The sequence below is a fragment of the Myxocyprinus asiaticus genome, chromosome 3, assembly GCF_019703515.2.
Source record: "Myxocyprinus asiaticus isolate MX2 ecotype Aquarium Trade chromosome 3, UBuf_Myxa_2, whole genome shotgun sequence".
In the NCBI taxonomy this organism is placed as follows: Eukaryota; Metazoa; Chordata; class Actinopteri; order Cypriniformes; family Catostomidae; genus Myxocyprinus; species Myxocyprinus asiaticus.
In genome coordinates this window covers 11907453-11934968 of record NC_059346.1, presented here as the reverse complement: position 1 = coordinate 11934968, position 27516 = coordinate 11907453, and the positions used below count along the sequence as shown (strand labels likewise).

Sequence of the window (27516 nt, the reverse complement as noted above, 5' to 3'; positions counted from 1 at the left end):
GTCAACAGCGCGCACAGCTGTGTGAACTTACATTCTCATAAAAGTCCCATTCAGTAATCTCTCAATAAATTGCACATGAACTAAAATTAAACCCAGTAATGTAACGACAGGAACGCCTCCCATTGTAAAGAAGTAAAAGTAAAAAAAATTTCATTAGAAATTTACTTGAGTGAGAGTAAAAAGTACCCACTTTTAAACCTACTCTAAAAGTACATTTTTTTCCCCAAAAAGTTACTCAAGTAAATGTAACAGAATAAATGTAGCACGTTACTACCCACCTCTGCTGACATGTAAATCAATCATTCACAGTTTACAATAGAATAGAATCTATCCCATGTTCAATAAGAGGTGGTAATAGATTAAACGTCTACTTCAACGAGAAACGTTTTGGATATATACACTCCATGCCACTATGTTACCTGATGTTAATGAAGAAATAGATTTTACACCTTTTTTGTTGGTTCTTATAAATACTGTTATGAATTAACATATGTGTATGTATGTATGTGTATGTGTATACTAAATATATATGTATTTGTGTATGTGTGTGTGATTGTTGTTGTTGTTTCTGTTGTTTTAAGTGTACTATCTGTTGGTAATTTTTTACTTCATCTGAATACTTGGGAAATTTACAGCTAGTTTGTGAGCCACTCCCTCTTGTTGATCAGCTGTTGATGTTTTCACTGATGGCCAAGACTATATATTGTGCCTCTTTGTACTGGGGAATTATACCCTGATGAAGGCTTTCGTAGCCGAAATGCTTTGACCGTTTTAGATGTTGTAGCCCAGTTAAATAAAGGCTTTTTAATTCATACCACTTTAGTGCCTTGGATTTTTCTCTTTTTTCAAGAATTTGTGTAACTCCTTTTTCCAATGAGCACCAGTGGCTATACTTTTTTGATAACTTTGTTGCACACCTAGTTTTTTTTTTTTTTTTAATCTTTTTTTTTAATCTTTTTTTATCTTTTATACTTATTCACAGTTTGTATTAGTCAATGAACCATTAAGGGGTGGGATTATCCTAGATATACTGTATTATACCACCATAATACAAATAATTGTGCAGAAAACACATGAAAATAAATGGCGGAGAATGTTTAGAGACTACAGTAAGTGCAGTACAGTACAGAAAATAAGTTCAGACTATTTCCCATAATTAAGAAAACAAAGCAGAATTTACAGGTTCGTTTATAGAAAAGTAGTTTAATTGCTACTAAGTACCTCAAACAAAACTCTCAATGTCTTCATGTCAATAACCTGACAAACGTTGGCATATACAGTGTTGATTTCATCCTCAAAAGCTCGTTGTATCAATCCGGTACCTTGTAAACATGGCTTTAATACTGATAGATGGACTGATATAAAAAGCCTGTGTACCCTTACTGACAGAAGTTGTGTAAAACCAGCCAGTCAGATTAGCGCTTACTACATCCACACTAATGTGTTTTTATTTGAAAATGTATTAATTTAGCTACAATTACACCTCTAATCCACACTAAAACGGCATTTTCCTCCATAAAGAGTTTCGAAAACGCTCTCTGTTACCATATACTTTGGAAAACGATGACATTTAGGGAACTGAATACTGAGTTTTCAAATTAATAGTGTGGATGTGGCCTAAGTTTAGTGTGAACGGTCTGTAGTTGTGCCTTCTGATGCTGAGACTACTGTCATGTTAACTAAAGTTAAACCAAAGACAATTCCCTGCAGGTCTTGCCAAGCCCATGGGTCTGGTCGAGGGTCCTGGAGGTCTCGGACAGGGCGGAGCACCGGTCACGCTGGGGGAGGACAGCCGAGAGAGCGAAGGGAGATATGAGGAGTATGGCTACAATGCCCAACTCAGTGATCGCATCTCCCTGGACAGGAATATTCCAGACTACAGGCCGAAAAAGTGAGTGTGCTGCAGTGACTTTAAACACAGAATATGCCCTTGGAGGTTGAGAAAAAAATAGACGTGTAGTCAAGCTGCAGTGTGTGCGCAAAGGCATTTGTTCTAGTCTGACACACATACCTATTAAAAGTGCTGCTATTCATTTCTGTCAAATGTGTTACATTGTCAAAAATTACAGATATTGTCAACCATTAAAGACATTATTTACTTGAGATGTCTTGTACAGTATATGAAATGTAAAAATCCACACAGTTCTGTCCCTACTGAAAAAACATCTTAAACCAGGTGGTTTGCTAGTCTTCACTGGTTTAAGATTGTTTAGCTGCTCTCTCAGCCTGGCTAAACAGGTGTTTAGGCGGTTTAGCTGATTGGCAAGCTCCTACTGGCTTTACCAGGCTGAGTGACCAGCAAACCACTTAGGTTGGTTTAAACAGTTTCTCCACAGCAGAGTAAAGCTCTGTAATTTGGTATAAAGGAGAAGGAAAAGGAAAACTATTGGAAACATGCAACTGCAACAAATTACAACTTTGTTATGTGCTGCTTTGGCTAGTGTTATTACAAAAGCCATGGCCCTTTAAAACCAACTACACTGCTGAGTAGATTTTTCAAACCATGTTATACAAAGGAAAAGGGTTTATAAATAGCCCAGTGGCTGAATCACTCCCCACATTTTAGCTTTACAACACCCTTCAGGAGAGAATTCACATTAATAGAGTCAATAGCTAGCAGTGAAGAATAATAATAATAAAAAAATATAACAGTGTAGGAATATTATCCCTGCCCACCAGGATAGTGTTTATGCGAGGAATGTTAATAATGGAATAAGAGTCCAGGGGTATTTTATATGGAAAAGAGGCCTTAGAAACAGTCCTGAAATACTAATGGTCATATTAAGCTATATTTAGGACACAGTGACAAAGTACAGATCCATTGATTGAAAGGAGATAGTATATGCTATCTGTGGCATTAATATCTGTCAATGTGAAACAGGAAAGGAACAGACAGATGACACGAGATATGTCAATGGCTTATCCTCTAAGTTTTTGTTTTGATTGCTGGTTTGGTTCCTCATTGGTCCTCACCACTTGATTATTGGTTATTAGCTGTGTTGTTAAAGCGTCTTTGACACTGCAACTCCACAAGCTGCTCGTAATTTAATGAGTAATTAAACTACAGGCAAGCTGCTCTTTTGAAAGTGTAGCTAGCAACTGTACTAGCTACTAACAAAAAGCTAACTACAATGAAGCAACTTAGGGGGTAATTTAATCTTTTTAAATTATTATCAAATGAAATAGTTTGTTTTTACTGTCATAGCAGTATTTATCTAGGATTGCAGTTAGGGTGACAGCATTAAATTGACACATTTACACAAAATGCAACTAATGCAACTGGAAAACACAAAAATGGTGGCAAAAGTGATGAACAGAATCTAGTGAATTCCAAAAGAGAGTCTTTGGGTCCGACTTTACATCAGGCCTCAACCTGTTTAACTATCTGTCGAGGTGCAACTTACTTGCAGCAGGGGTAGAATAGTGGTATCCTCCCCAAACAAGCAACAGAGCCAGCTCTCTCCAGTTCTCAAATCTCTCCACATATCACACCCATTTACATCATTACGGCACTCATAAGTAGAACCCATACATGATACAACATGGAGAGTGAGAGAAAATCAGAGCAGAAGACATTTGAAACTAGATCTGTTGTCACATTCTCATCCACAACATCCAAAAGGTCTAGTAGGATATCAGCTAGCATGGCTGCAGCAAAAACATGAGCTAGAGGCAGAGCGTACATGTGCATATTATGTCAAGAAAGAAAATGAAATGAAAGGAGAGAAAGGCAGTCTTACAGCACTTGAACATGAGAAGGAAGCTGCTGCTGCTATGGCTGAGGCTAGAATATTGGAGGAGACTGTTGTGAACATGGAGGAAGGCAGTTATCACTCAAATGACCAGATTGCTGCTCCTGCAGATCAGGTGCAGCGCACTAGTGATTATGTGGAGCAGCACTCATATCACTCCATATTTGCCCTTCCAATGGAAACAAGTTTAACTGAGCCTACTACGTCACAAGTTGATTTCATAAAACCTTTTAGAGAGTGAAAACAAGCAGTCAACAGAGAACTCTCCAAGGTGCATGCCTCCTGACTGTCTTAAACAGGTCAGTGATTCAGTCTTAAAGCTCCACGCTGATACAGTCGGAAATTCCCAGCCTAACGTGCAAAGCTCAGATAACTACTGGCCCTTTGCACAGGCATACACTGACCATACACCTACTGAGTCATACACTACTCAGCCACCTCTACATCGTGAAGTAGAAATGAGTGATTTAGCAAGGTTTCTTGCCCGTCGTGAGCTCATTAACTCTGGGCTCACAAAATTCAACGACCACACAGAAAATTACTGGACATGGAAGTCTTCTTTCCTAAATGCCACCAGTGGGCTTAAACTAACTTCCAATGAACAGTTGGACTTACTAATAAAGTGGCTCGGCAATCAGTCATCTGAATAAGTGAGACGCATCAGGTCAGTGAATATAAGGTATCCCGATGTTGGGCTTAAGATGGCTTGGGAACATTTAGAGGAAATGTAAGGCTCCTCTGAGGTGATTGAGAAAGCACTTTTTGACTAACTCTAATGAAGCGAGCTCGGAGATCTGCTATGTGAGATACAGTCAGCCAAAGATGAAGACAACCTAGCAGGACTTTCTTACCTGGACACATCCAGAGGAGTCAATCCAATTGTGGAGGAGTTGCCTTATCACCTGCAAGAAAAATTTATTTATCAAGGTTCTGAGTACAAAAGGAAGTGTAATGTTACATTCCCTCCATTTTCCTTCCTTACTGACTTCGTCTGTCAGGAAGCACATGCTTGAAATGACCCAAGCTTCAGTATCGGCACACTTAGCACAACTCAACAAGATAGAGCCAATGGTAAAAAGACAAAAGAAAAATTTGCTGTATCCACCCACAAGACAGGTGTGGCATCAACACCTGTGTTTCTTTCTACAAGAAATTTCATTAATGAGTCTTTTGACATAGAAAAACAGTGTTCTATACACAAAAACAAGCCGTATCCTTTGAGACATTGTCATGGGTTCAGAGCAAAGACTCTAGAAGAAAGACAGACATTTTTTAAAGAGAATGGTGTAGCACACACCATAGGTGCTGTGGTTCAACTATTCACCTTGCAAAGAAATGTAAAGCAGCAATCAATTGCAATGAATGTGATAGCGATAAGCATGTGTCCGCACTTCATCCTGGTCCTCCTTCCTGGAATTTAAAGGACCCCACACCAGATCATGGCAGGGAGAATGATAAAAGCCCTCCTGCTGACATCACAGCTCAATCTACAGAGATTTGTGGAGACAGTCAAATACCCAAATCATGCTCAAAGGTATGCCTGATAAGAGTGTTTCCTGAGGGTCATCCATAGAAAATGGTGAAGATGTATGCAGTGCTCGATGAGCAAAGTAATAGATCTTTAGCTAGGTCTGTTTTTTTTTTTTTTTTTTTTTTTTTTTTTTTTTTTTTTATCTGTTCAAAATAAAAGGCACAGAGCATCCATACACTCGTAGAACCTGTGCTGGGGTGACTGAAATTCAGGAAGAAGAGCCACAGGATTTCAGGCAGTCTCTATGGATGGAAAAAAATGTGTGTCACTCCCAGTGCTTATCGAGTGTAATCACATGCCTGATGATCATTCTAAGATCCCATCTTCCACCATTGCATGCCAGTTCCCTCATCTGAAGTCTATTGCTCATGAAATACCAGAGATTGATCTAGATGCTCAAATATTGCTGCTCTTGGGGAGAGACATCATTCAAGTTCACAAAGTGAGGAAACAACACAACTGCCCAAACAATGCACCATACGCCCAAAAACTTGACTTTGGCTGGGTGATAGTTGGAAATGCCTGCTTAGGGTCGGCACAGAAACCTAGCACTATTAATGTGTTTCGTACAAACATCCTCCTCAATGGACGTCCAAGTTTACGTGATCCATGTCCTAATCAGATACAGGTGAAAGAGAAGGTAGACAACAAGGGTCATGCCATTTCTTCACATGGCTGTCATTACTACCCAGCCACTTGGTCTGAGTACTTTCTGGGTAAAGCTATCTTTGATCAGACGCAAGATGATGACAAGGTAGCCTCTTTCATTGAAGATCGAGCATTCATAAAACTGATGGACAAGGAAATATTCATCAACAGCTCCAACAGCTGGTTCGCACCTCTTCCTTTCTGAATTCCACGTGAGCGACTTCCCAACAATAGAGATCAGAGTTTTAAACGTCTCCTGCTACTTTGTCAGACACTAAAGAAGAAGCCTCAAATGCAAAAGCATTTCATCGCATTCATGCAAAGAATTTTTGATGCAGGGCATGCAGAGTTAGCACCACCTGTGGAACAAAATAAAGAAGTCTGGTACTTGCCTATGTTGGGCCTCATGTATTCAGATAGAAGACAAAGGCAGGCCTTACACAGTCATAAAACCTAACTCAGCCCCCACACACCAAGTCGTAAATCTTACTGATAAAAATCGCGCCAAAATCAAACAAAGGGAGTCCTAAACAGACTACAAATCCCATGAAGCCTTGCTCACTAAAGGATCGAACTCTCAACTCCTATTGGATGAGGCACACAACAAGAGTAGGCAAAGTAGGCAAGACCAAAACCGCAAGTGGGGGTATTGGGACAGGGCCAGCATCTCCTTGAAACTTCAATGTTAACGGCCACTGTTATGATTGGCTAACATCTTGCAGCCCCTCGAATACAGCCATATTTGAAACTCAATTGGAAGTGAATGAACCAGCTCCACATCATTATAAAATGAAACTTATGGGTTTTCACATAACACATATCCAATACATTGCATCCAAATATATTAAACTGTACAATCAAGCACAGCAGCACCATAAACTATCAAACACTCATGACATTCAAAATATTCATGAATGAAACTAGTTACTTACAGTTTTGCAGCTGGGTCCAATGGTGTTTTTAACTGCCCCATCCTTCAGTAACTGTTATTTTGCAAAGCTTGAATCATATTATGACTGGTTCACAAGCAATCCACGCTGATATGAGCCAAAAAAAAACATACAGTCCACGCCGAAATACACTGAAGACACATCCACATGACGCACACACATTCAGTATTATCTTGCACTGATGCGCCCAATGCCGGAAACGCATCAAAATGGCCAAAGATGTCCATCTAGTGCATGTTCATACACCAACAATTAAAAATAGTGCAGATAGGTGCAAGAACACGTCCAGGATGCTTTTGTGCTTAAAACAGCAAGATGCAGCGCAGCTGAATTAAACAGAATGGGGTCTCCTTTTCAGAGTTGTAACTTGACAGCGCATCCTTTAAAACCAGCACGGGATACATGACAACGGTCAAAGATGTCTGTCTATTGCATGTTTATAAACAGAAATAATTCAAAATAGTCAAGATGGGTCCCCTTTGGTGTTCAGAAATAGTTAGTAGGCCACACAATGTCTGTTTTTCCTGCTTTCTCTCTCTTAGTACGAACAGAGTGCCAGTGGGTGGGGCCAAGGGTGCGATGATGTAAAATTAGGCATTGATGTTGCTGTAGAGGCAGTCATGAATTGAGTCCCTTAGTGACGTAGGGAAGTCGTGGAAGCAGAGAACGAGGTGTTTTTGCAGTTTGGTTTCAATAAATGCTTTTATTGCATTTGGGATTAAGTTTTGAGTTCTGAAATTGTCAAAATATTTCAAAATATTATTTCCTCATGACATGACTCCTTTAAGTTAGTAACGTTGCTACTTTTATTTAGTTAATCTGAAACACTGAATAATCAACTGAACAAAAATATACCCTTGAAAGCTAATGCATGAAATTTTAAAACCTATGTCCATGAAAACCTATAATGATTTCAAGAAGTTTTTTAACATACTGATAGGTCTGTGTCTTATATAAACTGTTTTGATAGAGGTTGTCTTTGCAATTCTGGTTGTGAATCTAAAACTGCTTTTCTTGTTTTTATTTAAGCTGTGTATAAATCCGAATTCATTGTGTGTGTGTGTGTGTGTGTGTGTGTGTGTGTGTGTGTCTTGGCAATAATGCTTGCTGGATGCATCCCTGATAAACACAATTATTCACGCTCCTCAACACATGTTACCTAAGATATCTCCATCTGACTTTCACAATCCAACCCACTGCAAATACACTGCATTAGGGGAAGTTCCAATTGTTACACACCTCTTGAAGTCCTACAGTTCTTGTTATGAGAGTGGAAACATAAGTGTCATAATTATTTCTGTAACTCATGGGTATAACTTCTACAAACATTGTCAAAAGTGATTAAAAAAAAAAAATCGCAGGCTCCTTGTTTCGCTAAGAACTATGAAAATTAAAAATGAAAACATATTACCGCACTTTTACAATTTTACATTTACCACTGTAACACATTTACAATGATTGGCCAAATAAAATTTTTAGATTTTTCTTTCTTTCATTCTTTTTTCCAAAACAGATTTGTTAAAACTGATTGGATTCTTATTGGATGAAAAAAGCCTTTGTAAAAAAGCTGATACACAGTTGAACATCAGTTGAATTCTAAATTTCTGAGCCAAGTTGCATAACCTACGGTCATGGTAATGAGCTATATTACTCTACAGAAACATTGTTTATTTGTATTATTTTTAATAAATGTAACTATTTTTGAACAGTGGTTTAGTTTATCAAATCTAGTTCTAGTCCACAGTCAAACACAGATTGGTCATATTAGATAATTGTTGCAACATCTGCTAGAAACAGTTTCAAAAATACATATTATTTTTTAGTGTTTCGTCATAAAGGACACAATCAATAGTATTCAGCCAATAGCATTGAGCCTCAGGGTGCTATGTGTTTATTTCACCCATTCCCTGCAAACCACTTTTGATGAGTTTCTTAGCTAATTGTGGAGTAGCTCTCCAAAGGACTTTGATGTCCTGAGGGGCAGTGTAATTGATGGCCATTTCTCTTTTATGTATGTTTAATTTGAGATGACTGGGATATCTAGTTCTTCAGTCTCTCTGGTCGAAGGTCCAATTGATGTGTTTTCCCAAACAAAGTATGCATATTTTGATGCAAGCACAAGAAAAGTAGTCACTTGAGAAATGTCAGGCTGACCTCACTTCAAGTACTTGACGCAAATTAATTTACCACTAACTGAAGACAACAGATCAATATAATTACATCAAAGAGGCATTTTATTATTAACATGGGAAAGGATGAACAATGAAGGCATATACAAGGAGATTGAGCACTCTAAAATGAATGAAATGGATTGGCACATTGTTTATGTGTTTACTAGAGGTCTTCACGGGTCGACCCTAACCCGAGGACCTGAGACCCGACCCGGGACATGTACGAGTTCGGATCCACGTTTTATATGGTCAGTCGGGTCCGGTCCCATTCTATTGCTGCGGATCCTGGGTCTGTTTAACATAATGTGTAATACCCGAGTCGATCCGAGAAGACCCGGCCGTGATAAGACAGCACTGATTATGATGGACTTCAGAGGCAGAGCGGAGTTAAGGCACACGATAGCAAATTAGCAATGCTAACGTTAGCAGCCATGGCAATTAACGAGCAATTGTTATTATAGTTCAAAAGGGCAAACAGTCGAAGTTATCTTATGCAAGATACAAACAAACTGCAAAGTTGATTCTAAACAAGTCGCGTTTGTCATCTGTCACCGTGACAGCAAGTGGATTTTGAAGCTGAAATAATGAGTAGATTAGCTATGCTGTTTCAATCAGCAAGAGAGGAATCACAGAAAACCTGGATGTATTTTACCAACTTTCTTGGCAAGGAGGGTGGATTATATGCATCATGGCCAGGCACAGGGGTGAAGGCTACTAATGTTACATTAGGTAAGACACAAAGTTTTGTTTTCACAACTTGTAAATTAATTTGTTAATAGCAATCAGCTGTGAAATTGGTGTTGATCGGGTCTATGTCTCCCAGCCGGGTCAGGGTCCCAGCTTTCAAATTATAGACGGGTCCGGCTCGGGGCCGGGTCTGGCATTTCTCGGTACTGCATGGGTACGGGTCCAAGCTTTCAAATAATAGACGGGTCCAGTTCGGGTCATACATTAGTACATTTCCAGGTCTCTTTGGGTTCGGGCACGGATTTTTGGAACCATGAAGACTTCTAGTGTTTACCTGATCCCAGACATGCAGTGACTGTGTACATTTATAAAAGAACAGATAGATGGTAGAATTCCCTCTTTTCCTGTGCCTTTGATTGTCCACTAGTTTTGCTTCAGAAAACAATTTTTACATTTAATATCAGCTAAAAAACAGCTTAAACCAACCTAAACTGGTTTACCGGTCTTTACTGGCCTCCAAACCTGGTCAGGCTTGTCTGTTTGATTTTATAGGGGGTTTTGGCACAAGTTGCTGGCCGACCAGGTAAACCAGCTTTAATCAGCTAAGACTAGCAAACACTGTACCAAAATTTTATTTCGATTTATATACTGTATATATGAAATAAGTGTTTAATAAGTGCTTATTTCATTTTTAGCTATTTTATTTAGCTACATCTCATTTCCTATATTTAAATCATTTACAGTATACCAGCTATTGGCAACCCTATATTGTAGATATCGTATCGGAATCTGTATTGGTATTGGTACCCAAATATCGATCGACCACTAGATATGATCAACCAGTTGAGAACCAATGGATCTGTGGCAATGAGATCAAAAAGGTGTTTAGATGCATCAACTTCTTCATCACTGCTTTTCCTGCTAATAAGATGTGATCAGTGAAAACATGGTGCAGTGACAACGCAAATGATTATGTTTAAAGTAGAGGGACGATCGCAATCAGCAAGTTGAATAAAAACACTCCAGAGTGGAAAGGTTAGAGGTTAATGTGACACCTCATAGAGAGAAATGATTCAGTGAGAGTTAGTGGATAGAGTGAGAGAGAGGTAGGAGTAAGTCTTAATCTAGGTGTCTTTTTCTGTCATGTCTTGTTTCCAGGTCAAATTATGATAACTCGACTGGCAGCTTTAGCTCTATTTCACACAGATAAGTCCATCTCTCATCCTGTTACAGCCCACAGCTGCTTGCGTACCTGCTTCTGTCCACCTGTACAAATTCAGACTTGAGCAATGGCCTAAATTGGATGTAGCAACTAGAGCAATGAAAGTGTAAAATTATTTATGGTTGTGAATCTAAGCGAACGACCCACACAGCTCAGCTCATATTGCATGGGAAAAGTAGCTTTGTTGTTTGAAATTTGCATATAAATTCATTCAGTCCCATAAGTCTATGATTAAACAACCTACACTGCAAAAAATGGGTGTTAGAACATAAGGTTTATGCTTTAAAGTGAATAGATAAAAGACAAAATACACTTAAATTAAAAATAAGTCTGTGTTGTTTATTTGCCCGATTCACTAAAGGTATAATGCAGTCTGATTACATGAAAATGTACATGACTGGCGGCATTTTTGCTAAATGAAATCACTTGATTCATTACACATATCGTGGCAGTTAGGAGGTGAAATATCCACTGTGTGGCACTAAAAGCTAAATAAATATCCTCCCAAACAGATGAGGATTTTAAGGTATAAGCTCTATTGAGTTTTAAACCTAAACTACCCCGAAGAAGAAAGGTAATCCAGGGTGGGGTAGGGGAAACAGGGTACACCAGGACCGACCTGACCGAGTAATGAAGGGATTGTGAACCGGACTGAAACAGATAATAAACAGAACCCACCAACAATACCAACTGGAAACATACAAGACAAACTGGGATTGGACAGCACACATGAGAAGACTAAAATAGGGAGAGAAATCAACAGGTTAGAGAGACAGGGCAGGTGTGATTAATAAACTAATAACGGGCAAAAAAGGAGGCGGGGTATGATGCAAGGCAGAGAGACACGTGACGATACAGGAACAAAACAAAGCCACGTGCTCTCACAAGACAAAAAAACACCAGAATGGCCTGAGCGCACATCGCCAAGACAATAAGGCAATATTCGCTCATGCCAGCCAACAGAACAGACGAGAGAATGCATAGCAATGCCAAGCATACCCACACTAAGCAAAGCCTGAGCGTACATTGCGAGGTAAGCGCCACACGATGCACGCAATAGGTGACAAAATGAGACAGGACATCTGTGCGAGAGTTTGGCCACACACACACCCGACACCTCAGACCGAAGTGACCGACCCTCAGCACAACGTGACCCGGGGGCACAGCACAAAGAGAACGCAACGTGCGTCCATGGTTGTGAGAGACAGACATAGATTATTGACGTGAGTGCATGCCGCCAAGATGACAAGCGCAATGCACTCACGCCAATACAAGACATGGAACACGAGTGTCCGGATCCCGACACCAAAACCGAAACCGAACCAGACTGAAGGGTCAGGATCCAGACACCATGTTCCAGACATGAGACACGGGACTGACCAAAGAGCACACGGAAGAGAAATACAAACCCGAAGCCATGTGCTCAAACAAAGACAGACAAAACATGGAGCATGAGTGTCCAGATCCCGACACAGACCGAAATGTAACCAGACAGGAATTCAGGAGCCAGACACCATGCTCCGGACATGAAACAAGACAGACCAAAGAGCGCATGGCAGGGAAATCACGGTCACGGTCATGACAGAAAATGGTTTTCTGAAGTGTAGACTCTGACACAGCATTGTTGTTTTGACACTATTGCTATTTCAGCTTAACGCAGTGGTGCTTTCCTCTGCTTTGATAATATGCAGAATGATTTACTCAGATTATTTTAAAAATGCATGTGTTCATGCGCATTTTATGGAATAATACTGCTGGTAGCATGAGTTTTGTATTCATTGGGCTTTGCATGAACAATTGAGGGAAAATAATTAAGGCATTGGAAAAAGAGCGACTTGCAGGGAAGCAAAAGAAATGCTTTAATCGCCTTATCAAACCTTCTTTATGATACTATGCCTGCAGAAACTACATGGTGTTGGAGGAAGGTTATACATAGCTGTGAATGATATTTGCTCAGCTGGCACTGTAAATATCCTATTTATTTATTTTTATAATACATTATCAGACAAGAAATAATACAAATTCATGCTTGGAATTATTTCTCTGTAGACGATTTTTGCAGGTTGTTCAGTTTACTTAGTTAAAATTAACTAAAGCAACACAATTCTAGAATATTTTGTCACAACGTGACTTGATTGTGTTCTATCCAATTCAATTTGTAAAGCTGAAGTTTACTTAATCCATTTGAGTTTGGACTATGTAACAGTTCAAGGACGGGCAAGGAGGAGGTGGGAAACGGCTGAACAGTCAACATAAAGGTTTAATTAAATAAATGAACTTAAAACAACATAAAACATAAACGAACAGACACACATGAAGCGCAGCCGCATGCATCTCTCTTTCTCTCGAACTGGCATCTCCGGCTGCCCCTTATCTCACTGTCCTGCTGATTAGCTGATTCAGCACCAGCCATGCTCCATCACGATCTGGCCATGCCCTCCTCCTCATCACACTCCTCCTCCACCCGATTCAGGATGGGGCGCCACTGGTCTGACTAACTCCCCCCCCATCTCTGGGGGGAGATGCTGTGCTTCCGGCCGTTCTGTCAAACTGCCCGACTCAGGCCGGGAAGAAATCCGGCCTGTCTACCACTCCCCCCCGCCATTTCTGGAAAGGAAGTCGGTGACAGCCATCTGTGCTCTTGGTCTGTGGACCACCTTGAACTTAAATGGCTGAAGAGCCAGATACCAACGGGTGATCCACGCGTTGGTATCTTTCATGCGGTGGAGCCATTGGAGTGGAGCGTGATCCGAGCAGAGGGTGAAGGCCCACCCCAACAGGTAGTACTGGAGAGTGAGGACCGCCAACTTGATGGCAAGACACTCCTTTTCTATGGTGCTGTACTTAGTCTCCCTCAGCGAGCGCTTGCAGCTAATGTATAGCACTGGGTAGCCGGGGCTTCAAACAAACCGAACTGAAGTGTCACTAATTGGTGAAGGCTGTTTTTTCACGGGAAATTGGTGTCAAGGGGATCTGCGAATAACCCATTGTCAAATCCAGTGTCAAATAAAATCGAGCAGTGCTCAACCGATCGAGCAACTCATCAATGCGAGGCTTTGGGTATGCGTCAAATTTAGACACCGCGTTGACTTTTCTATAATCCGCACAGAACTGTACAGACCCGTCGCTCTTAGGAACTAGAACAACTGGGCTGGACCAATCGCTGTGGGATTCCTCTATTACCAGCATATCGAGCATTGCATCCAATTCTTCCCGGACAATTTTCTTTTTGTGCTCGGGCAATCAGTAGGGACAGCTACGTACCAATACCCCTGGCTCGGTCTCGATGTGGTGCTGGATGAGGTTCGTACGACCCGGTAGAGGGGAAAACACGTCTGCAAACTCCTGTTGCAATTTGGCAACCTCTGCGAGCTGATACGGTAAGAGGTGGTCTCCGCAAGTGACCGGGGTGAAATGATTGTGTTTTGTATTCATCTCTGGCCCGAGCTCCGCCCTCTCCGGAACTACCATAGCCAATGTCACAGGGACCGCCTCAATTTCAATCCACAATTTCAGGAGGTTAAGGTGATATATTTGACGTGCGACCCCTCTATCGGTTTGCTTTACCTCATAATCAAGATCCCCCACTCGTCGTGTGACCTCAAAGGGACCTTGCCACTTGGCGAGTAATTTGGAACTCGATGTGGGGAGTAATACGAGTACCTTATCTCCCGGTGCAAATTCCCGTAGGCGAGTTCCCCTGTCATACATTCGGCTCTGTCGATCTTGAGCTTGGAGCAAATTCTCCTGTGTAAGTTGCCCCAAGGTATGGAGTTTTTCTCTAAGATCAAGAACGTATTGAATTTCATTCTTACTGTCTGAAGGTCCCTCCTCCCAAGCTTCGCATATGACATCAAGCATGCCACGCGGGCACCGCCCATACAGCAGCTTGAATGGGGAAAACCCAGTGGAGGCTTGCGGGACCTCTCGTACTGTGAATAACAGGGGATCGAGCCATTTGTCCCAATTTCTAGCATCCTCGTGCACGAACTTACGAATCATGTTCTTAAGGGTTTTATTAAATCACTCCACCAGGCCATCTGTTTGTGGATGGTAAATGCTGGTGCGAATTGACTTAATGCCCAGTAATTCGTAAAACTTGCGTAGTGTCCGTAACGTAAAGCCGCACACCACCTGTGGACATCGCCGCCAATGCCCGGCCAATAAAAACGGGCTTTTAGAGGGTTCAGTGTTTTTCTTTCCCCTAGATGACCCACCAAGGGATTATAATGAGCCGCCTGGAACACCATTTCCTGATGGCTCTGCGGTATTAAGAGCTGGGTTGTATCTTCCTTTGTTTGAGCATCCTGCATCACTCTATACAACCGCTCGTTTATAATTGCGAAATAGGGATATGAAAGTGTGACATTCGGCTGGAGTTGTTGACCATCAATCACTAGATTCGATGACTTTTAATTGGCCAATTCAATACTTTACAACTTCACAAACTCATCAGCTTCACAGGCATGTAGTCACTTAAACACATTAGCTTCACAGGTTCATAGTTACTTAAACGCATTAGCTTTACAAACATAACAGATTAAACGTAACAGCTTCAGTTTCAGGAGCACCGTGGCCTTCCTTGTGCCAAACTCTCTCTCTCTGTTGGTCGCGTGGCTGCTTATATGCTGCTCTCTCCATGCTCACTAGAATTAGAGACAGGTGATAAACATAATCTAGCTCAGGTGCAAGCGCCCTTACCGCTTTCTCTCTCTCTGGACGGATGCTTGACCACACCCCTGCTGCCACAAAAATGTACAAAATTAACAGCATTAGCTGGGAGAGGATTACTTTCATATGTAAGCAAAAGGGACATTATAACTGAAATATACCCATTTGAATTGATACCGAATCTAATCGAAATCAAATCAAATCGAGCGCTTGTGAATTAGAATCGAATTGAAAGGGGAAATCTGTATTAAAATCCAGCCCTAGATGTCACTGCACATTAAACTAGGATAGGATAAATTATTTTAACATCAAAAGATTTCATACATTACCATTCAGACAAACACATTATTTAACTGATATCATTAAGACTGAACTAAATCCCATATTCTGTAAGTCATGAGTCATTTCAGCTGTACTGTTCTCCACCTGTTGCTCCCAAAAGTCAAAACACTGAACATCACTATTATTTACTCACAAAGACTGTGTGACACATTCACATGTGTGAATCTACATGTGAATTCGTAAAAGGAACAAAGAAAGCTGTCAATCCAGCAGATCGGCTAAAGGGATTTTCTATGGAAGATGGGCCAATTTATTAAATATTATTGACAGGTGGTGGTGGTGGTGCTGTGAGAGGGTTGTAGGGTATGTACAGTATGGATGAATGGATAGATAGATAGACTGATTTCTGAATTACTAAAAAAACAAAAAACAAATATATGCCCCTGCATCTCGGTGAAATCGGAGTTGAGAATTACCACACGAGCCTACAAGTTGTAATTCTGACTTAAAGATGCATTCCTTTGCACTTATCCTAGTAGAAAGTTGGAAAATCCGACTTTCCGAGTTGAATGGAGCGTAGCACTACTTTTCAAAACTTGATCCGACACTAAATGCTCAAGCAGCCTAATTTACACTTAGAAAACTCCTGATGTTGTTATAACAATGCAAAAAGCACTTACCAATTTACTTGAAGTGAAAATCTGTCCTCCTTTCCTGTTTAATAAATTAAGCAATCACACGGTCATGCAGAACATCTCGTGTTTTTAAATCCATAAGGATATCTTTCTCAACGGCAATACCAGCAGTGATGACATCCCAGACAGCTTGATCTTGCACTCTTCGCTCTAGAATTATGTACATCACTTAAAGTGTGATTGTGTCAATCAAGGCCAGCTAGAAGGCCTCGACCAGGACATATCCTAAAGACCAAACCCACCAAGAACAAATAAATCAGTCTGACTGGCTGATGAATCTGACAGTCTGACATTAGATGTGCATTCATTTGCACTGTTGAAGGATTCTGTGGAAATTCTGAAGGCCTGACAGGGTGGAGCTCAGACTCACGCGCTGCTTCGGGCATGCGATTTGTGAAACAGTTGTCACACTTTGCTTGCAAGCATCAAGGAATAAATTCTGACTGGATAAACTTTTCGTTTTTTTTTTTCTATTTGTTTGTAGATTAATTAAGAGTGTAAAGTGATTAAAAATACAAAGGCAAAAAGGTGATTGAGAAAGTCAGGAAGCGCGTCATTGTTTACAAGAGAAACTTGTGCCGTTCACAAACCAAAACAGTCCAAAACAATTTCAAAACAATATAAAATAAAATAAAAATAATTTCCAAATAATAAAAAAAAAACAAAAAAAACAACGTAAACAATGACGCGCTTCCTGACTCCTCCACGTGACGCGTGACCTTACCAATGAGCTTACATCATCCCTCTCATGAGCGTACATCACAGAGATGTACGGAAGCGAACATTTGTAGTTAAAAAGTATGTAAGTATTGTTTTGTTTCCAAAAATAATCAATCGTTTGCATTCAGAAGAACTTTATTTGTCAACTGGAGTCGTGTGGATTATTCTGATGCACCCTAAATATGCATTTTGGACCATCAAAAAATGGAGGACATTCACTTGCATTGTTTAGAGGAGGAGGCCTGAAATGAAATCCTAAAAGTCTTAAATTCTGTTTTGATGAAGAAAGAAACTCCGATACATCTTGGATGACCTGAGGGTGAGTAAATTATCAGCAAATTTTCATTTTTGGGTGAACTATTCCTTTAAGAACAAGAAACAAAATGTAATAAATAAAATTTTCATTTAAAAAATGTATTAAAAGAAATAAAAAGGAGGGAAAAAGAATATAGAAATAAAATGATACAGTGCATTCAGTAAAGAACCACACAGTGCTCAGTCAACAAATGCAAAGATAAACAAATGTGTTTTCAGTCTGGACTTGAATGGGGCTACTGTGGGAGCAGATCTGACCTCTTTTGAAAGGTGGTTCTAGCTGCGAGTGGCATAGTAGCTAAATGCTGTCTCACCTTGTTTTGAGTGAACCCTTGGTATTTCTATAACAGACTTGATCCTAATGATCTGAGTGGTCTATAAGGTTTATATTCAATAAGCATATCTGCAATCTATTTAGGTCCTAGGCCAGTGAGTGATTTATAAACTAGTAATATTACTTTGAAATCAATTCTAAATCTAACTGGAAGCTAGTATAAGGACCTTTCATTTCGATGTAGTTTGTACCAATCTCAGACTGCTTCTAATAAATAACTTTTGTACTAAAAAATAAACAAAAAATAAATAAGTAAATAATAAAAAAGCTATTTTAAATTTTGCTTTACAATTTTCATATTTAAAAAAAAAAAAATTCTGCAATATTTTTGCTTAAATTATTTGCAGTAATTTTGCAAACATGATTTTTCTGTAATTGTAAACTCAACCAGCACTCAACAACATGTTTTGTTGTAATGCTGCACTCTAAACTCTGGAAGAGTGAAGTTAAAAAGAAATGATATCCTTGTCCATTGTAAATATTCAGTGTAGCTGTGTACGAAGCACCGCCCACACAGAGGTCACTGCCAAACCAAGCAACTTCCTAATGGTCAACGCGGCGAATTTGCCTGTCAAAGTTCAAACTTGAACTCCACACGAAATATGCTAGGGGAAATCCTTTGCCACTAGAAGTCCATTTCGTGAAATTTACGATTGCGCGGATTCCCATCAAGATGACTATTTCGCCCGTGGAATTTTGCCGTGCAAAGGTAAATGTGTCTGCATCTTAATTTTGTACTAGTATCAACACACAAACTTTTCAGAGTAATATTAGAAATAACAATATAATGAAAAAAGGACAAGATATACACTACCGGTCAAAAGTCACCCTTTGCCTAGAATTTGCAGAAATGTACTCTTGACATTTTCTCAACCAACTTCTTGAGGTCTCACCCTGGGATGCTTTTTAAACAGTATTGAAGGAGTTCCCATCTATGTTGGGCACTTATTGGCTGCTTTTCTTCATTATTTGGTCCAAGTCATAATTTTTTTTTATTTGTTTTATTTTGACTTTATTCATTACATTTTAGTTTTGTAATGAAATAAATTAATATGGTGGCACAATTATATTTTTGTCTACAAAACTAATTTCAAACATTTAAGCATACACCTTCAGATCAAAAGATTTTTAAGATTATGAGAAACATTTCAGTCAAGTGTTTCAAAACTTTTGACTGGTAGTGTATACTGTAGATATTTTTACGGCAATGACAAAACGAGGTTGTGAGGAAGAGACAATGGGTTTTACTGTTGTTTTTGCATTGTTCTGCTGATGAAACATTGAAAAAAGTTATTTCCAGGATATTTCAATAGAAAAAAAACTTGTTTAGTCTATCTCGAGACGTTAAGTCTATCCCTCATGGTTTCATTCCCATCAAAAATCAAAGATGGTGCTACTGTGAATAAGGTCTATACAGTGCGTGGCCAGATATGAAATATAATTTTAGATTTAGGTACCTTAAATAGGGTCTGTTATGTCAAGGTGTTCAGAAAGTCTCCAAATAAGTACATTTGAGCACCATGCAGTATAGGCCTATATATTAGTGTTTTGAAGGTAGGCACTTAAAATATGACTATTCCAAGTAAGGCTAAATAGCATATGATCTTTATGAAATTCTGAATTCTATTTTGAATATACTCGTTGTCATTTAATTCTTGTAGTGTATGTATTCGGCTATGTGTCCTTGATCCCACAGCTATGGCAGAAGCTGTGATGACCGAGCGATTCAGGTGTTGACCTCAGAATTCAATGGGGATTAAACCCTAAAGTTTAGAGGAAGATGCAGCCTTTCTCTTTATATTCCCTTTATATGTTATATTCACTTTATATTTTACCTCTGGGGTCAATAAAGTAAGGCTGTAGTTTAATTGAGGCCAGCATTCCAGGAATACTGTTGTACATAAATATATATATATATATATATATATATATATATATATATATATATATATATATATATATAAAGCAACAGCAACACTGAACAATATACAAACCTGGTTACCATGGCATTGTTGTCAGGTTGACCTGATCGGGGCAACAGAATGAGTCCATTTCTCTTCCAGCTTAGGTGCAAAATTCAGCTCACATTGGTGTTGAATATTTTATTAATTGCTGCTTGCAGCTACTAGAGATAACATGGTTAATGAAGGATGGTGCCTTAGACTGTTTCTCCTTCAGATTAAGGCTTTAATCCTAAATGCTGTCAAATAACTGCAGTTAATACAGACTGAAGTGGATTTTGGATGAATCCATGTTTTACTTTTGAGCAACTCATGGACAATACATTGACAACTACAAACATCTTTTAAAAAAAAAAAAATAAATAAAAAAAAAAAAACAGCATGAAACAGTGTTTGCAATGTATTTAACTTCCATAACCTCGTGCGACCCCGAGGATTTGCTATTTTGGATTCGCTATACGCGACGCATAATTTAAAATCATTTAAACCCATTGCATATTGTTCTGGACACTCTAAAGGAGCCATTTAAGGGTTAAAAATTCTGACGCACGAGGTCACGTGACCAAACACCATGGTGTCGATTTCCGTGAACTGCTTCTATGTGTGCAGCACCAACAAAAGTGCCTCTGGTAAGACACCTGAAAAGAAATTTTTCACAGTAACAAATCTGTGGGTCATTTCGCTTCATTTTAATCGAAATGTTGCTAAGTTTTTGTTTGTTAACACTGTATAATAAGGTGCTATTCATTAACATAAGTAAATGCATTCCTATAAACTTACTCTGCATTTTCACATTGAGAATACATTTATTCATCCAAAAGCTGAAATGTTTTGCTTTCAGAGGCTTTTTATATGCAGTTAGGATGAAAATAAGGTGCATTTCAAACTGTTCTGAGACCAGTGCAGACAGACAGCATACTGGAGGTTAAGTCATTCACTAAATAGGGAGCAAGGGTGCATCCCATAGCTTTCCTATGCAGCTAAGTGCATTCACTCCTAAAATCCAACCAAAAGTTCAGTTTCAGGCTGCAGATGATGTTTGGACCTCTCAACATATTTGGCAGACATGGGACAATGATAAGTACATAGATTCAGAATTTCATAATTCAAAATTTTATTTTAACATGATTATTTTTATTGTTTATTAGGTGCTACTAGTTACAAATCAAAAAATGAAATGAAAATGCACGCAGACGTCACGTGTAGGAGGATAATGTGGACGGAAGTCCAAAATGTACAGAAAATTATGCTTTGTCAAATGAAAAATTATTAGTGTGGATGTGACCGTATTTCTTTTTTTAATACATATTTTTTTATTATAATTTTTGTACACATTTTTTGCACAGAAAAAAAAAAAAATAGCCAAGTATTTTTATCCAACAGTATTTACAGTGAATTCAAGATACACATTTTATCAATATGCATGTTCCCTGGAAAAAAACAAAACGTTTTTTTGTAAATACCGTGTAGTATAAATGCACAATTAGCACTCATTTACAATAAGTTCAGTCACATTTTTTAAAGTGAAATCAAGGGTCAGTTTTGATTTCATGTTCCTATAAAAATCAAATTTAATGTTCCTTTCATTCTAAATATGCTGTATATTCCAGCCATAAAACTTTAAAACTTAATATATTGTTGTCTCCTCATTCTCCAGGTGCAAGCAGATGACCTACCAAGAAGACCTCCCTCAGATCTCTGTGGTCTTCATCTTTGTGAATGAAGCTCTCTCTGTTATCCTGCGGTCTGTACACAGCGTGGTCAACCACACCCCAGCACACCTGCTTAAAGAAATCATACTGGTTGACGACAACAGTGACAGTGGTGAGAACACAAACATTATGCTTCCGCTTAAGATTTTACTTGCCTGTTCAATGTGTACCAGTAACTTTCTATTGATCCTGATGCTCCAGACACTACATTTTTTATATATATAAATATGTTTTTACATAAAACGATATGTGTCCACTTCGTCATACTCAGACAAAATATGTCTAAGTCACTACTAAAGCTGTTTGTGTATGCAGCTGCAGTTGGTGTATTTTTTTTTTTCTCCAATATTTTTTTGAATATGTGGTTTCAGACTGCACTTAAAGACTAACAGAAAGAGGAAAAATAAACATCGAGCAACGAACAGCTCAAGCAAAATACTGTTTTTGGGTACTGTTGAATACAACATGTTTATAAATAGCCTTCAAAAGAAAAAAGAGATTGCTTATTCTTCCGTGAGACACCGTGAGCCACCATCTTGATTGTTTTGGGTTGAATGGATCACATGAATGCCTCACTTGACAAAAAATACATCTTCGACTTCAGATATCTCCGTTTCTCCTGTCCACACAACAACACGAAGACAGCATTTTCTAATTTATCCACTTGGGAGAGCGTTTTCAAAAAGCTCTGTTTTTGCTGTTTTGCTGTCTCAGTGTGGACAGAAGGCCAAAACATAGAGAAAAAGATGCATTTTCAAATTAAATGTATAATTGTGGATGTGGCCTAAATTGCCATGAAACAGAGCAACAGTTTACCATTGGGAACAAAGATAGAGGTTATTTACTAGCTGGATCCTTGCACAAAAAACACCCTTGAAAAGCATTAAAAATTAAACTCTTTGTCTAAAGGACCTGCATTTCTATTAATTTGGAATGAAATCCATTATGATCTGTTTACAAACAATGCCTAAATGAATTGAATTTCAAGAACGTAATACTCCTCAATGTCTGATGAGATGAGAAATACAGACGCAATGTCCCTTAATAATATTCACAAGGTGAGAATGAATGTTAACATGCATAACCGGATTCAGCAGAGATTAATCTGAACAGACAGTGATGGTGGAGGGACAGAAAATGAGGATAAAAGCCTTATTGGCTCCAGCAAATAGTGTTACACGAGTATGGCACTCTATTAAATGCCTTCACAATGGACACGAGACTTAAAGAGACAGAGACATGCTCGCTAAGGTCAATTTATTATTCAAGTGGCGAGAGTGCCTGTACCTGTCATTTTTTTTGAGCGTGCGTGCTAAACAAGAGGCGACAAGCTACAGCGCTTAGAAAAGGTCAAGTACCTTTGCATGTTAACAGTTTAATGTCAGCTGAGAGAAGCTGAAACATCAGAAAGAAAATAGCACATGAAATTAGAAACGGTAACGTCCTGGTTACTTTTGTAACCTCCATTCCCTGAGAAGTTGTGTCGATTTAGTGACACTAGGGGTCACTCTTGGGAGCCCTACACACCTCTGCTTTTTGAAAAAAGGCCAATGGGAATTGTGAGTGGACAATTGAATGGGCATTTCAAGTGGAAATACGTCACATGGTCTTACTGAATCTTGTCGGAAATATGTCATGTGGAGAGGTCCCATGGTAGGTCCTACCCAACGGGGGAGGAGTTCTACAAACATGGTGACCGGGGGCAGAGGAACCTCTGCCCAAGGAAGACGCAGTTTACAGACAGGGAAACGATTTAGCGGAAGATATATCACACGGGGTCACCTATGGGGAACCAGCGCATGTGGAGCACCTACCCCAGTACAGGGCTTAGTTAGCATGTGTACTGGGCTGGCAGCGAGTTTCTTCGCAAACTCGTCTGCCACAGGGCTAAGGAGGAAAGTCATCCAGGGATCACCACTTGTGAACATGACTGGGAGTCAAAAGCGCACGTCTTCACCTCATGGGAGGGGAAAGGCACTATGCGCAAGCGGTACACTCGGCCAGCTGTTGCGGAACTTACCTGCTCGTACCTGACAACACACAGGATGAAACCGGCTCAACCCGGAGATTATAGAACCTCGCAAATGTGTTGGATGTTGCCCAGCCTGCTGCTCTGCACATGTCTGCCAAAGAGGTGCCACTGGTCAGGGCCCAGGAGGCCGCTACACTCCTAGTAGAGTGGGCTTGTAACCCCACAGGGGGCGGCACGTCCTGAGCGTGACATGCCATCACGATGGTGTCAATGACCCAGTGGGCGATCCTCTGTTTGGAGACAGCACTCCCTTTCCGCTGTCCACCAAAGCAGACAAAGTGCTGCTCAGAGCTTCTAAAGCTGTGCGTGCGATCCAAATAGATGCGTAAAGCATGCACCGGACACCGCAATGCCAAATCTGGGTCTGCCTCCTCCTGGGGCAGTGCTTGCAGGTTCACCACCTGATCCCTAAAAGGGGTCTTGGGAACCTTGGGCACATAGCCCGGTCGAGGTCTCAGGATCACGTGAGAGTAACCTGGACCGAACTCCAGGCACGATTTGCTGACAGAGAACACCTGCAGGTCCCCTACCCTCTAGATGGAAGTGAGCGCAGTCAGGAGGGCAGTCTTCAAAGAGAGTGCCTTAAGCTCAGCTGACTCCAGGGGCTCAAAGGGAGCTCCCCGTAGACCCTGAAGGAATACAGAGAGGTCCCACGAGGGGATGAGGTGCAGCCTGGAGGGATTCAACCTCCTAGCGCCTCTCAGGAACCTGATGATCAAGTCGTGCTTCCCCAAATACTTACCATTCACTGCATCGTGATGTGCCGGAACCTCTGCAGGGCGAGCAGTACTGCCAACAACTCGAAGCAGTTGATGTGCCAACGCAGCCATGGGCCAGTCCAGGAGCCAGCAGCTGTGTGCCCATTGCATACGGCACCCCAGCCCATCTTGGAGGCATCCGTCGTAACCGCGACACACCTGGAGACCTGCTCTAGGGGAACCCCTACCCGTAGAGATGCAAGGACGGTCCAAGGGCTGAAGAGGCAGTGACAGATCGGCGTGACGACCATGCGATGTGTCCCACGGTGCCATGCCCATCTCGAGACTCGAGTCTTAGGCTAGTGCTAAAGCGGTCTCATATGCATCAACCCGAGTGGTGTGGCCACCGCTGAGGATGCCATGTGCCCCAGGAGCCTCTGAAAAATTTTCAGTGAAACCGCTGTTTTCTGTCTGAACACCTTCAGACAGTTCGTGAGGCACGCTGTCATCGAGACTGAGACCAACTCCAAGCCGAGAAAAGAGATGCTCTGAACTGGGGAGAGCTTGCACTTTTCCCAGTTGACCCGAAGCCCCAGTCGGCTGAGGTGCGTGAGCACCAGGTCCCTGTGTGCACACAACACATCCCGAGAGTGAGCTAGGATTAGCCAGTCAACGAGATAATTGAGGATGCGGATGCCCACTTCCCTTAGCGGGGCAAGGGCTGCCTCCGCGACCTTCGTGAAGACGCTAGGGGACAAGGAAGGGGAGGACCTTGTACTGGTACGCCCAGCCCTCGAAAGCAAACCACAGAAGGGTCTGTGTCGAGGTAAGACCGAGACGTGGAAGTACGCGTCCTTCAGGTCTACAGCCGCGAACCAATCTTGATGCCGTACGCTTGCTAAAATGCATTTTTGTGTCAGCATCTTGAATGGGAGTCTGTGCAAGGCCCGGTTCAGTACTTGCAGATCCAAGATTGGCCGCAACCCACCACCTTTCTTCGGTACGATGAAGTAGGGGCTGTAAAACCAATACTTCATCTCGGCCGGAAGGACAGGCTCTATCGCACCTTTCCTTAGAAGGGTAGCGATCTCTGCATGCAAGGTAGCGGCATTCTTGCCCTTCATCGAGGTGAAGCGAATGCCGCTTAACCTGGGCGGGCGCCTGGCGAACTGAATCACGTAGCCGAGTAGGACGGTCCGGATCAGCCATCGTGACGGGTTGGAAAGTGCGAGCCACGCATCCAAACTCCGGGCGAGGGGGACCAAGGGGACAATCATGTCGGACGTACTGGCGGGTGGGGCCCGAGGTGCCACGTTGAGGAGGGCTCAAACCCCGTGGCCGTGCTGAGTCCAGAGACATTGAAGCACTTACCTGGCTCCTGATGCCCACTATAAGATTGGTTGAGGTGGGGGGAGGAGGAATATCGTCCCTCTAGTCCATCGGAACCAACCCGGTATGGGCATGTTTGTGCCACAGCTGGGCGTGCAGGGGCGGGGGGTCCGCCGCTGGAGCGCCAATCCTGCTGAAATTGGATGGTGGATGGCGGTCATGACAATGGCTGTGCGCACCTGACATGTGACCCAGGGAACAAGAAAACCTCTCTGTTGTTGAAGTTTTGGGTACCGCAACCTCTTGGGTGTGCGGCAAAAAATGAAACAAAAGATTCTCCTCCCGGCCCTCCACCGGGGGATGGAGTGGTCTGTCTACTAGCTCCATAGAAGCGGGTCTCCTCATCCCTGGGTCGCCCGTCTCATGGGCGCTTCGAAGCCTTCCTTGGGTTCTTGGTGGCCGGCCGTGAGACGGGTGGCGTCTGCTTCCTGCAGTGGGCTCCACGCCGGGACCGCGGGGGCAGGCTGCGGAGCCGGTGCTGTTGTAGCAGGAGGACGCCCTTGGCAATGAGCAGACGGGGTGCGGGGGCGGACTGCAGCGGAGCCGGTGCTGTTGTTGCAGGAGGACGCCCTTGGCAATGAGCAGACGGGGTGCGGGGTCTTGAGCCACATTGGGGCAGATGTGTTGAATAGCCTCCGTCTGCTGCTTCACCGCCGAGAACTGCTGGGCAAAGTCCTCAACAGTGTCGCCGAACAGGCCAACCTGGGAAATGGGGATGTCAAGGAACTGTGCCTTGTCAGCCTCTCTCATCTCGACCAGGTTGAGCCAAAGGTGGCACTCCTGGACCACCAGGGCGGACATCGCCTGCCCAAGAGACCGCGCCATGACCTTCATCACCCGGAGAGCGAGGTCGGTCACTGAGCGCAGTTCCTGCATCAATCCTGGGTCAGATTTACCCTCGTGCAGCTCTTTTAGTGCCAGGTGTACCTGCAGGAGAGCCATGGTGTGCAGGGTGGAGGCGGCTTTTCCAGTGGCACCATAGGCCTTAGCCATCAGAGACGACGTAAACCTACAGGCCCTGGACAGGAGCTTCGGGCGCCTGCGCCAGGTGGCGGTGCTCTGCGGGCACAAGTGCACCGTGAGCACCTTATCTACCTGGGGAATCACCGAATACCCCTTGGCTGCCCCACCATCGAGGGTAGTGAGAGCGGGGGAGCTGAAAGATCAGGATCGGGTAGTAAAAGGTGCCCCACGATCTTGTCAGCTCCTCATGAACTTCCAGGAAGAAAGAGACCGGGGCGGGGCGCGGCCGTGAGCGGCGCTCTGGGCCCAGGAACCAATCATCGAGCCGCGAGGGTTCAGGGGAGAGTGGAGGGTTCCACTCGGGAAAGCATGTCCATCATTTCCACGTCGTCCTGAGACTGGGTGACCATACCCGAAGGAGAAAGCCCATACGAAGCCTCCTCGTCAGAATGGATGAGCCCACTCTCCGATGCTGCACTCGATAACTCATCGTCTTCCCGGGCCCTGAATAAAAGGTCGAACTCGCCCTGAGACAAGCCGGCAGTCTCATCCGAGAGCCTGACCGGGGCAAGCGAGCATGCTGAGGAATAGGAGGTCCGTGGGGGGTTACCCTGTGGAGGTGCTCCCATTGAAGTCCCCAAATCTCCCCCAGTGCTAGCTGACACGGCCTCACACCCATAGGTAGAAGGACCGAGGCGGGGAGCTGCTGGGGTGGCTTGCTTTCTTACGAAGGAAGATCATGATCATGTTCTCGTAATGAGGACAAGACCCATCCACGAACGA

At 42.0% G+C, this 27516-nt stretch overlaps 1 protein-coding gene across 2 annotated transcripts in view; it reads left to right on the top strand.

The window, feature by feature from the left end:
* LOC127425361 (polypeptide N-acetylgalactosaminyltransferase 9) overlaps positions 1-27516 on the top strand; it is a 153475-nt gene that overhangs the window by 20020 nt on the left and 105939 nt on the right. The window contains exons 2-3 of one of the 2 annotated variants that reach the window (XM_051671287.1): positions 1711-1891; positions 21597-21763. In XM_051671287.1, the coding sequence (XP_051527247.1) occupies positions 1711-1891; positions 21597-21763 (348 nt within the window). Of the gene's footprint in view, positions 1-1710; positions 1892-20538; positions 20569-21596; positions 21764-27516 lie in introns of those variants that run through there. The other variant, XM_051671294.1, reaches the window with a different exon arrangement.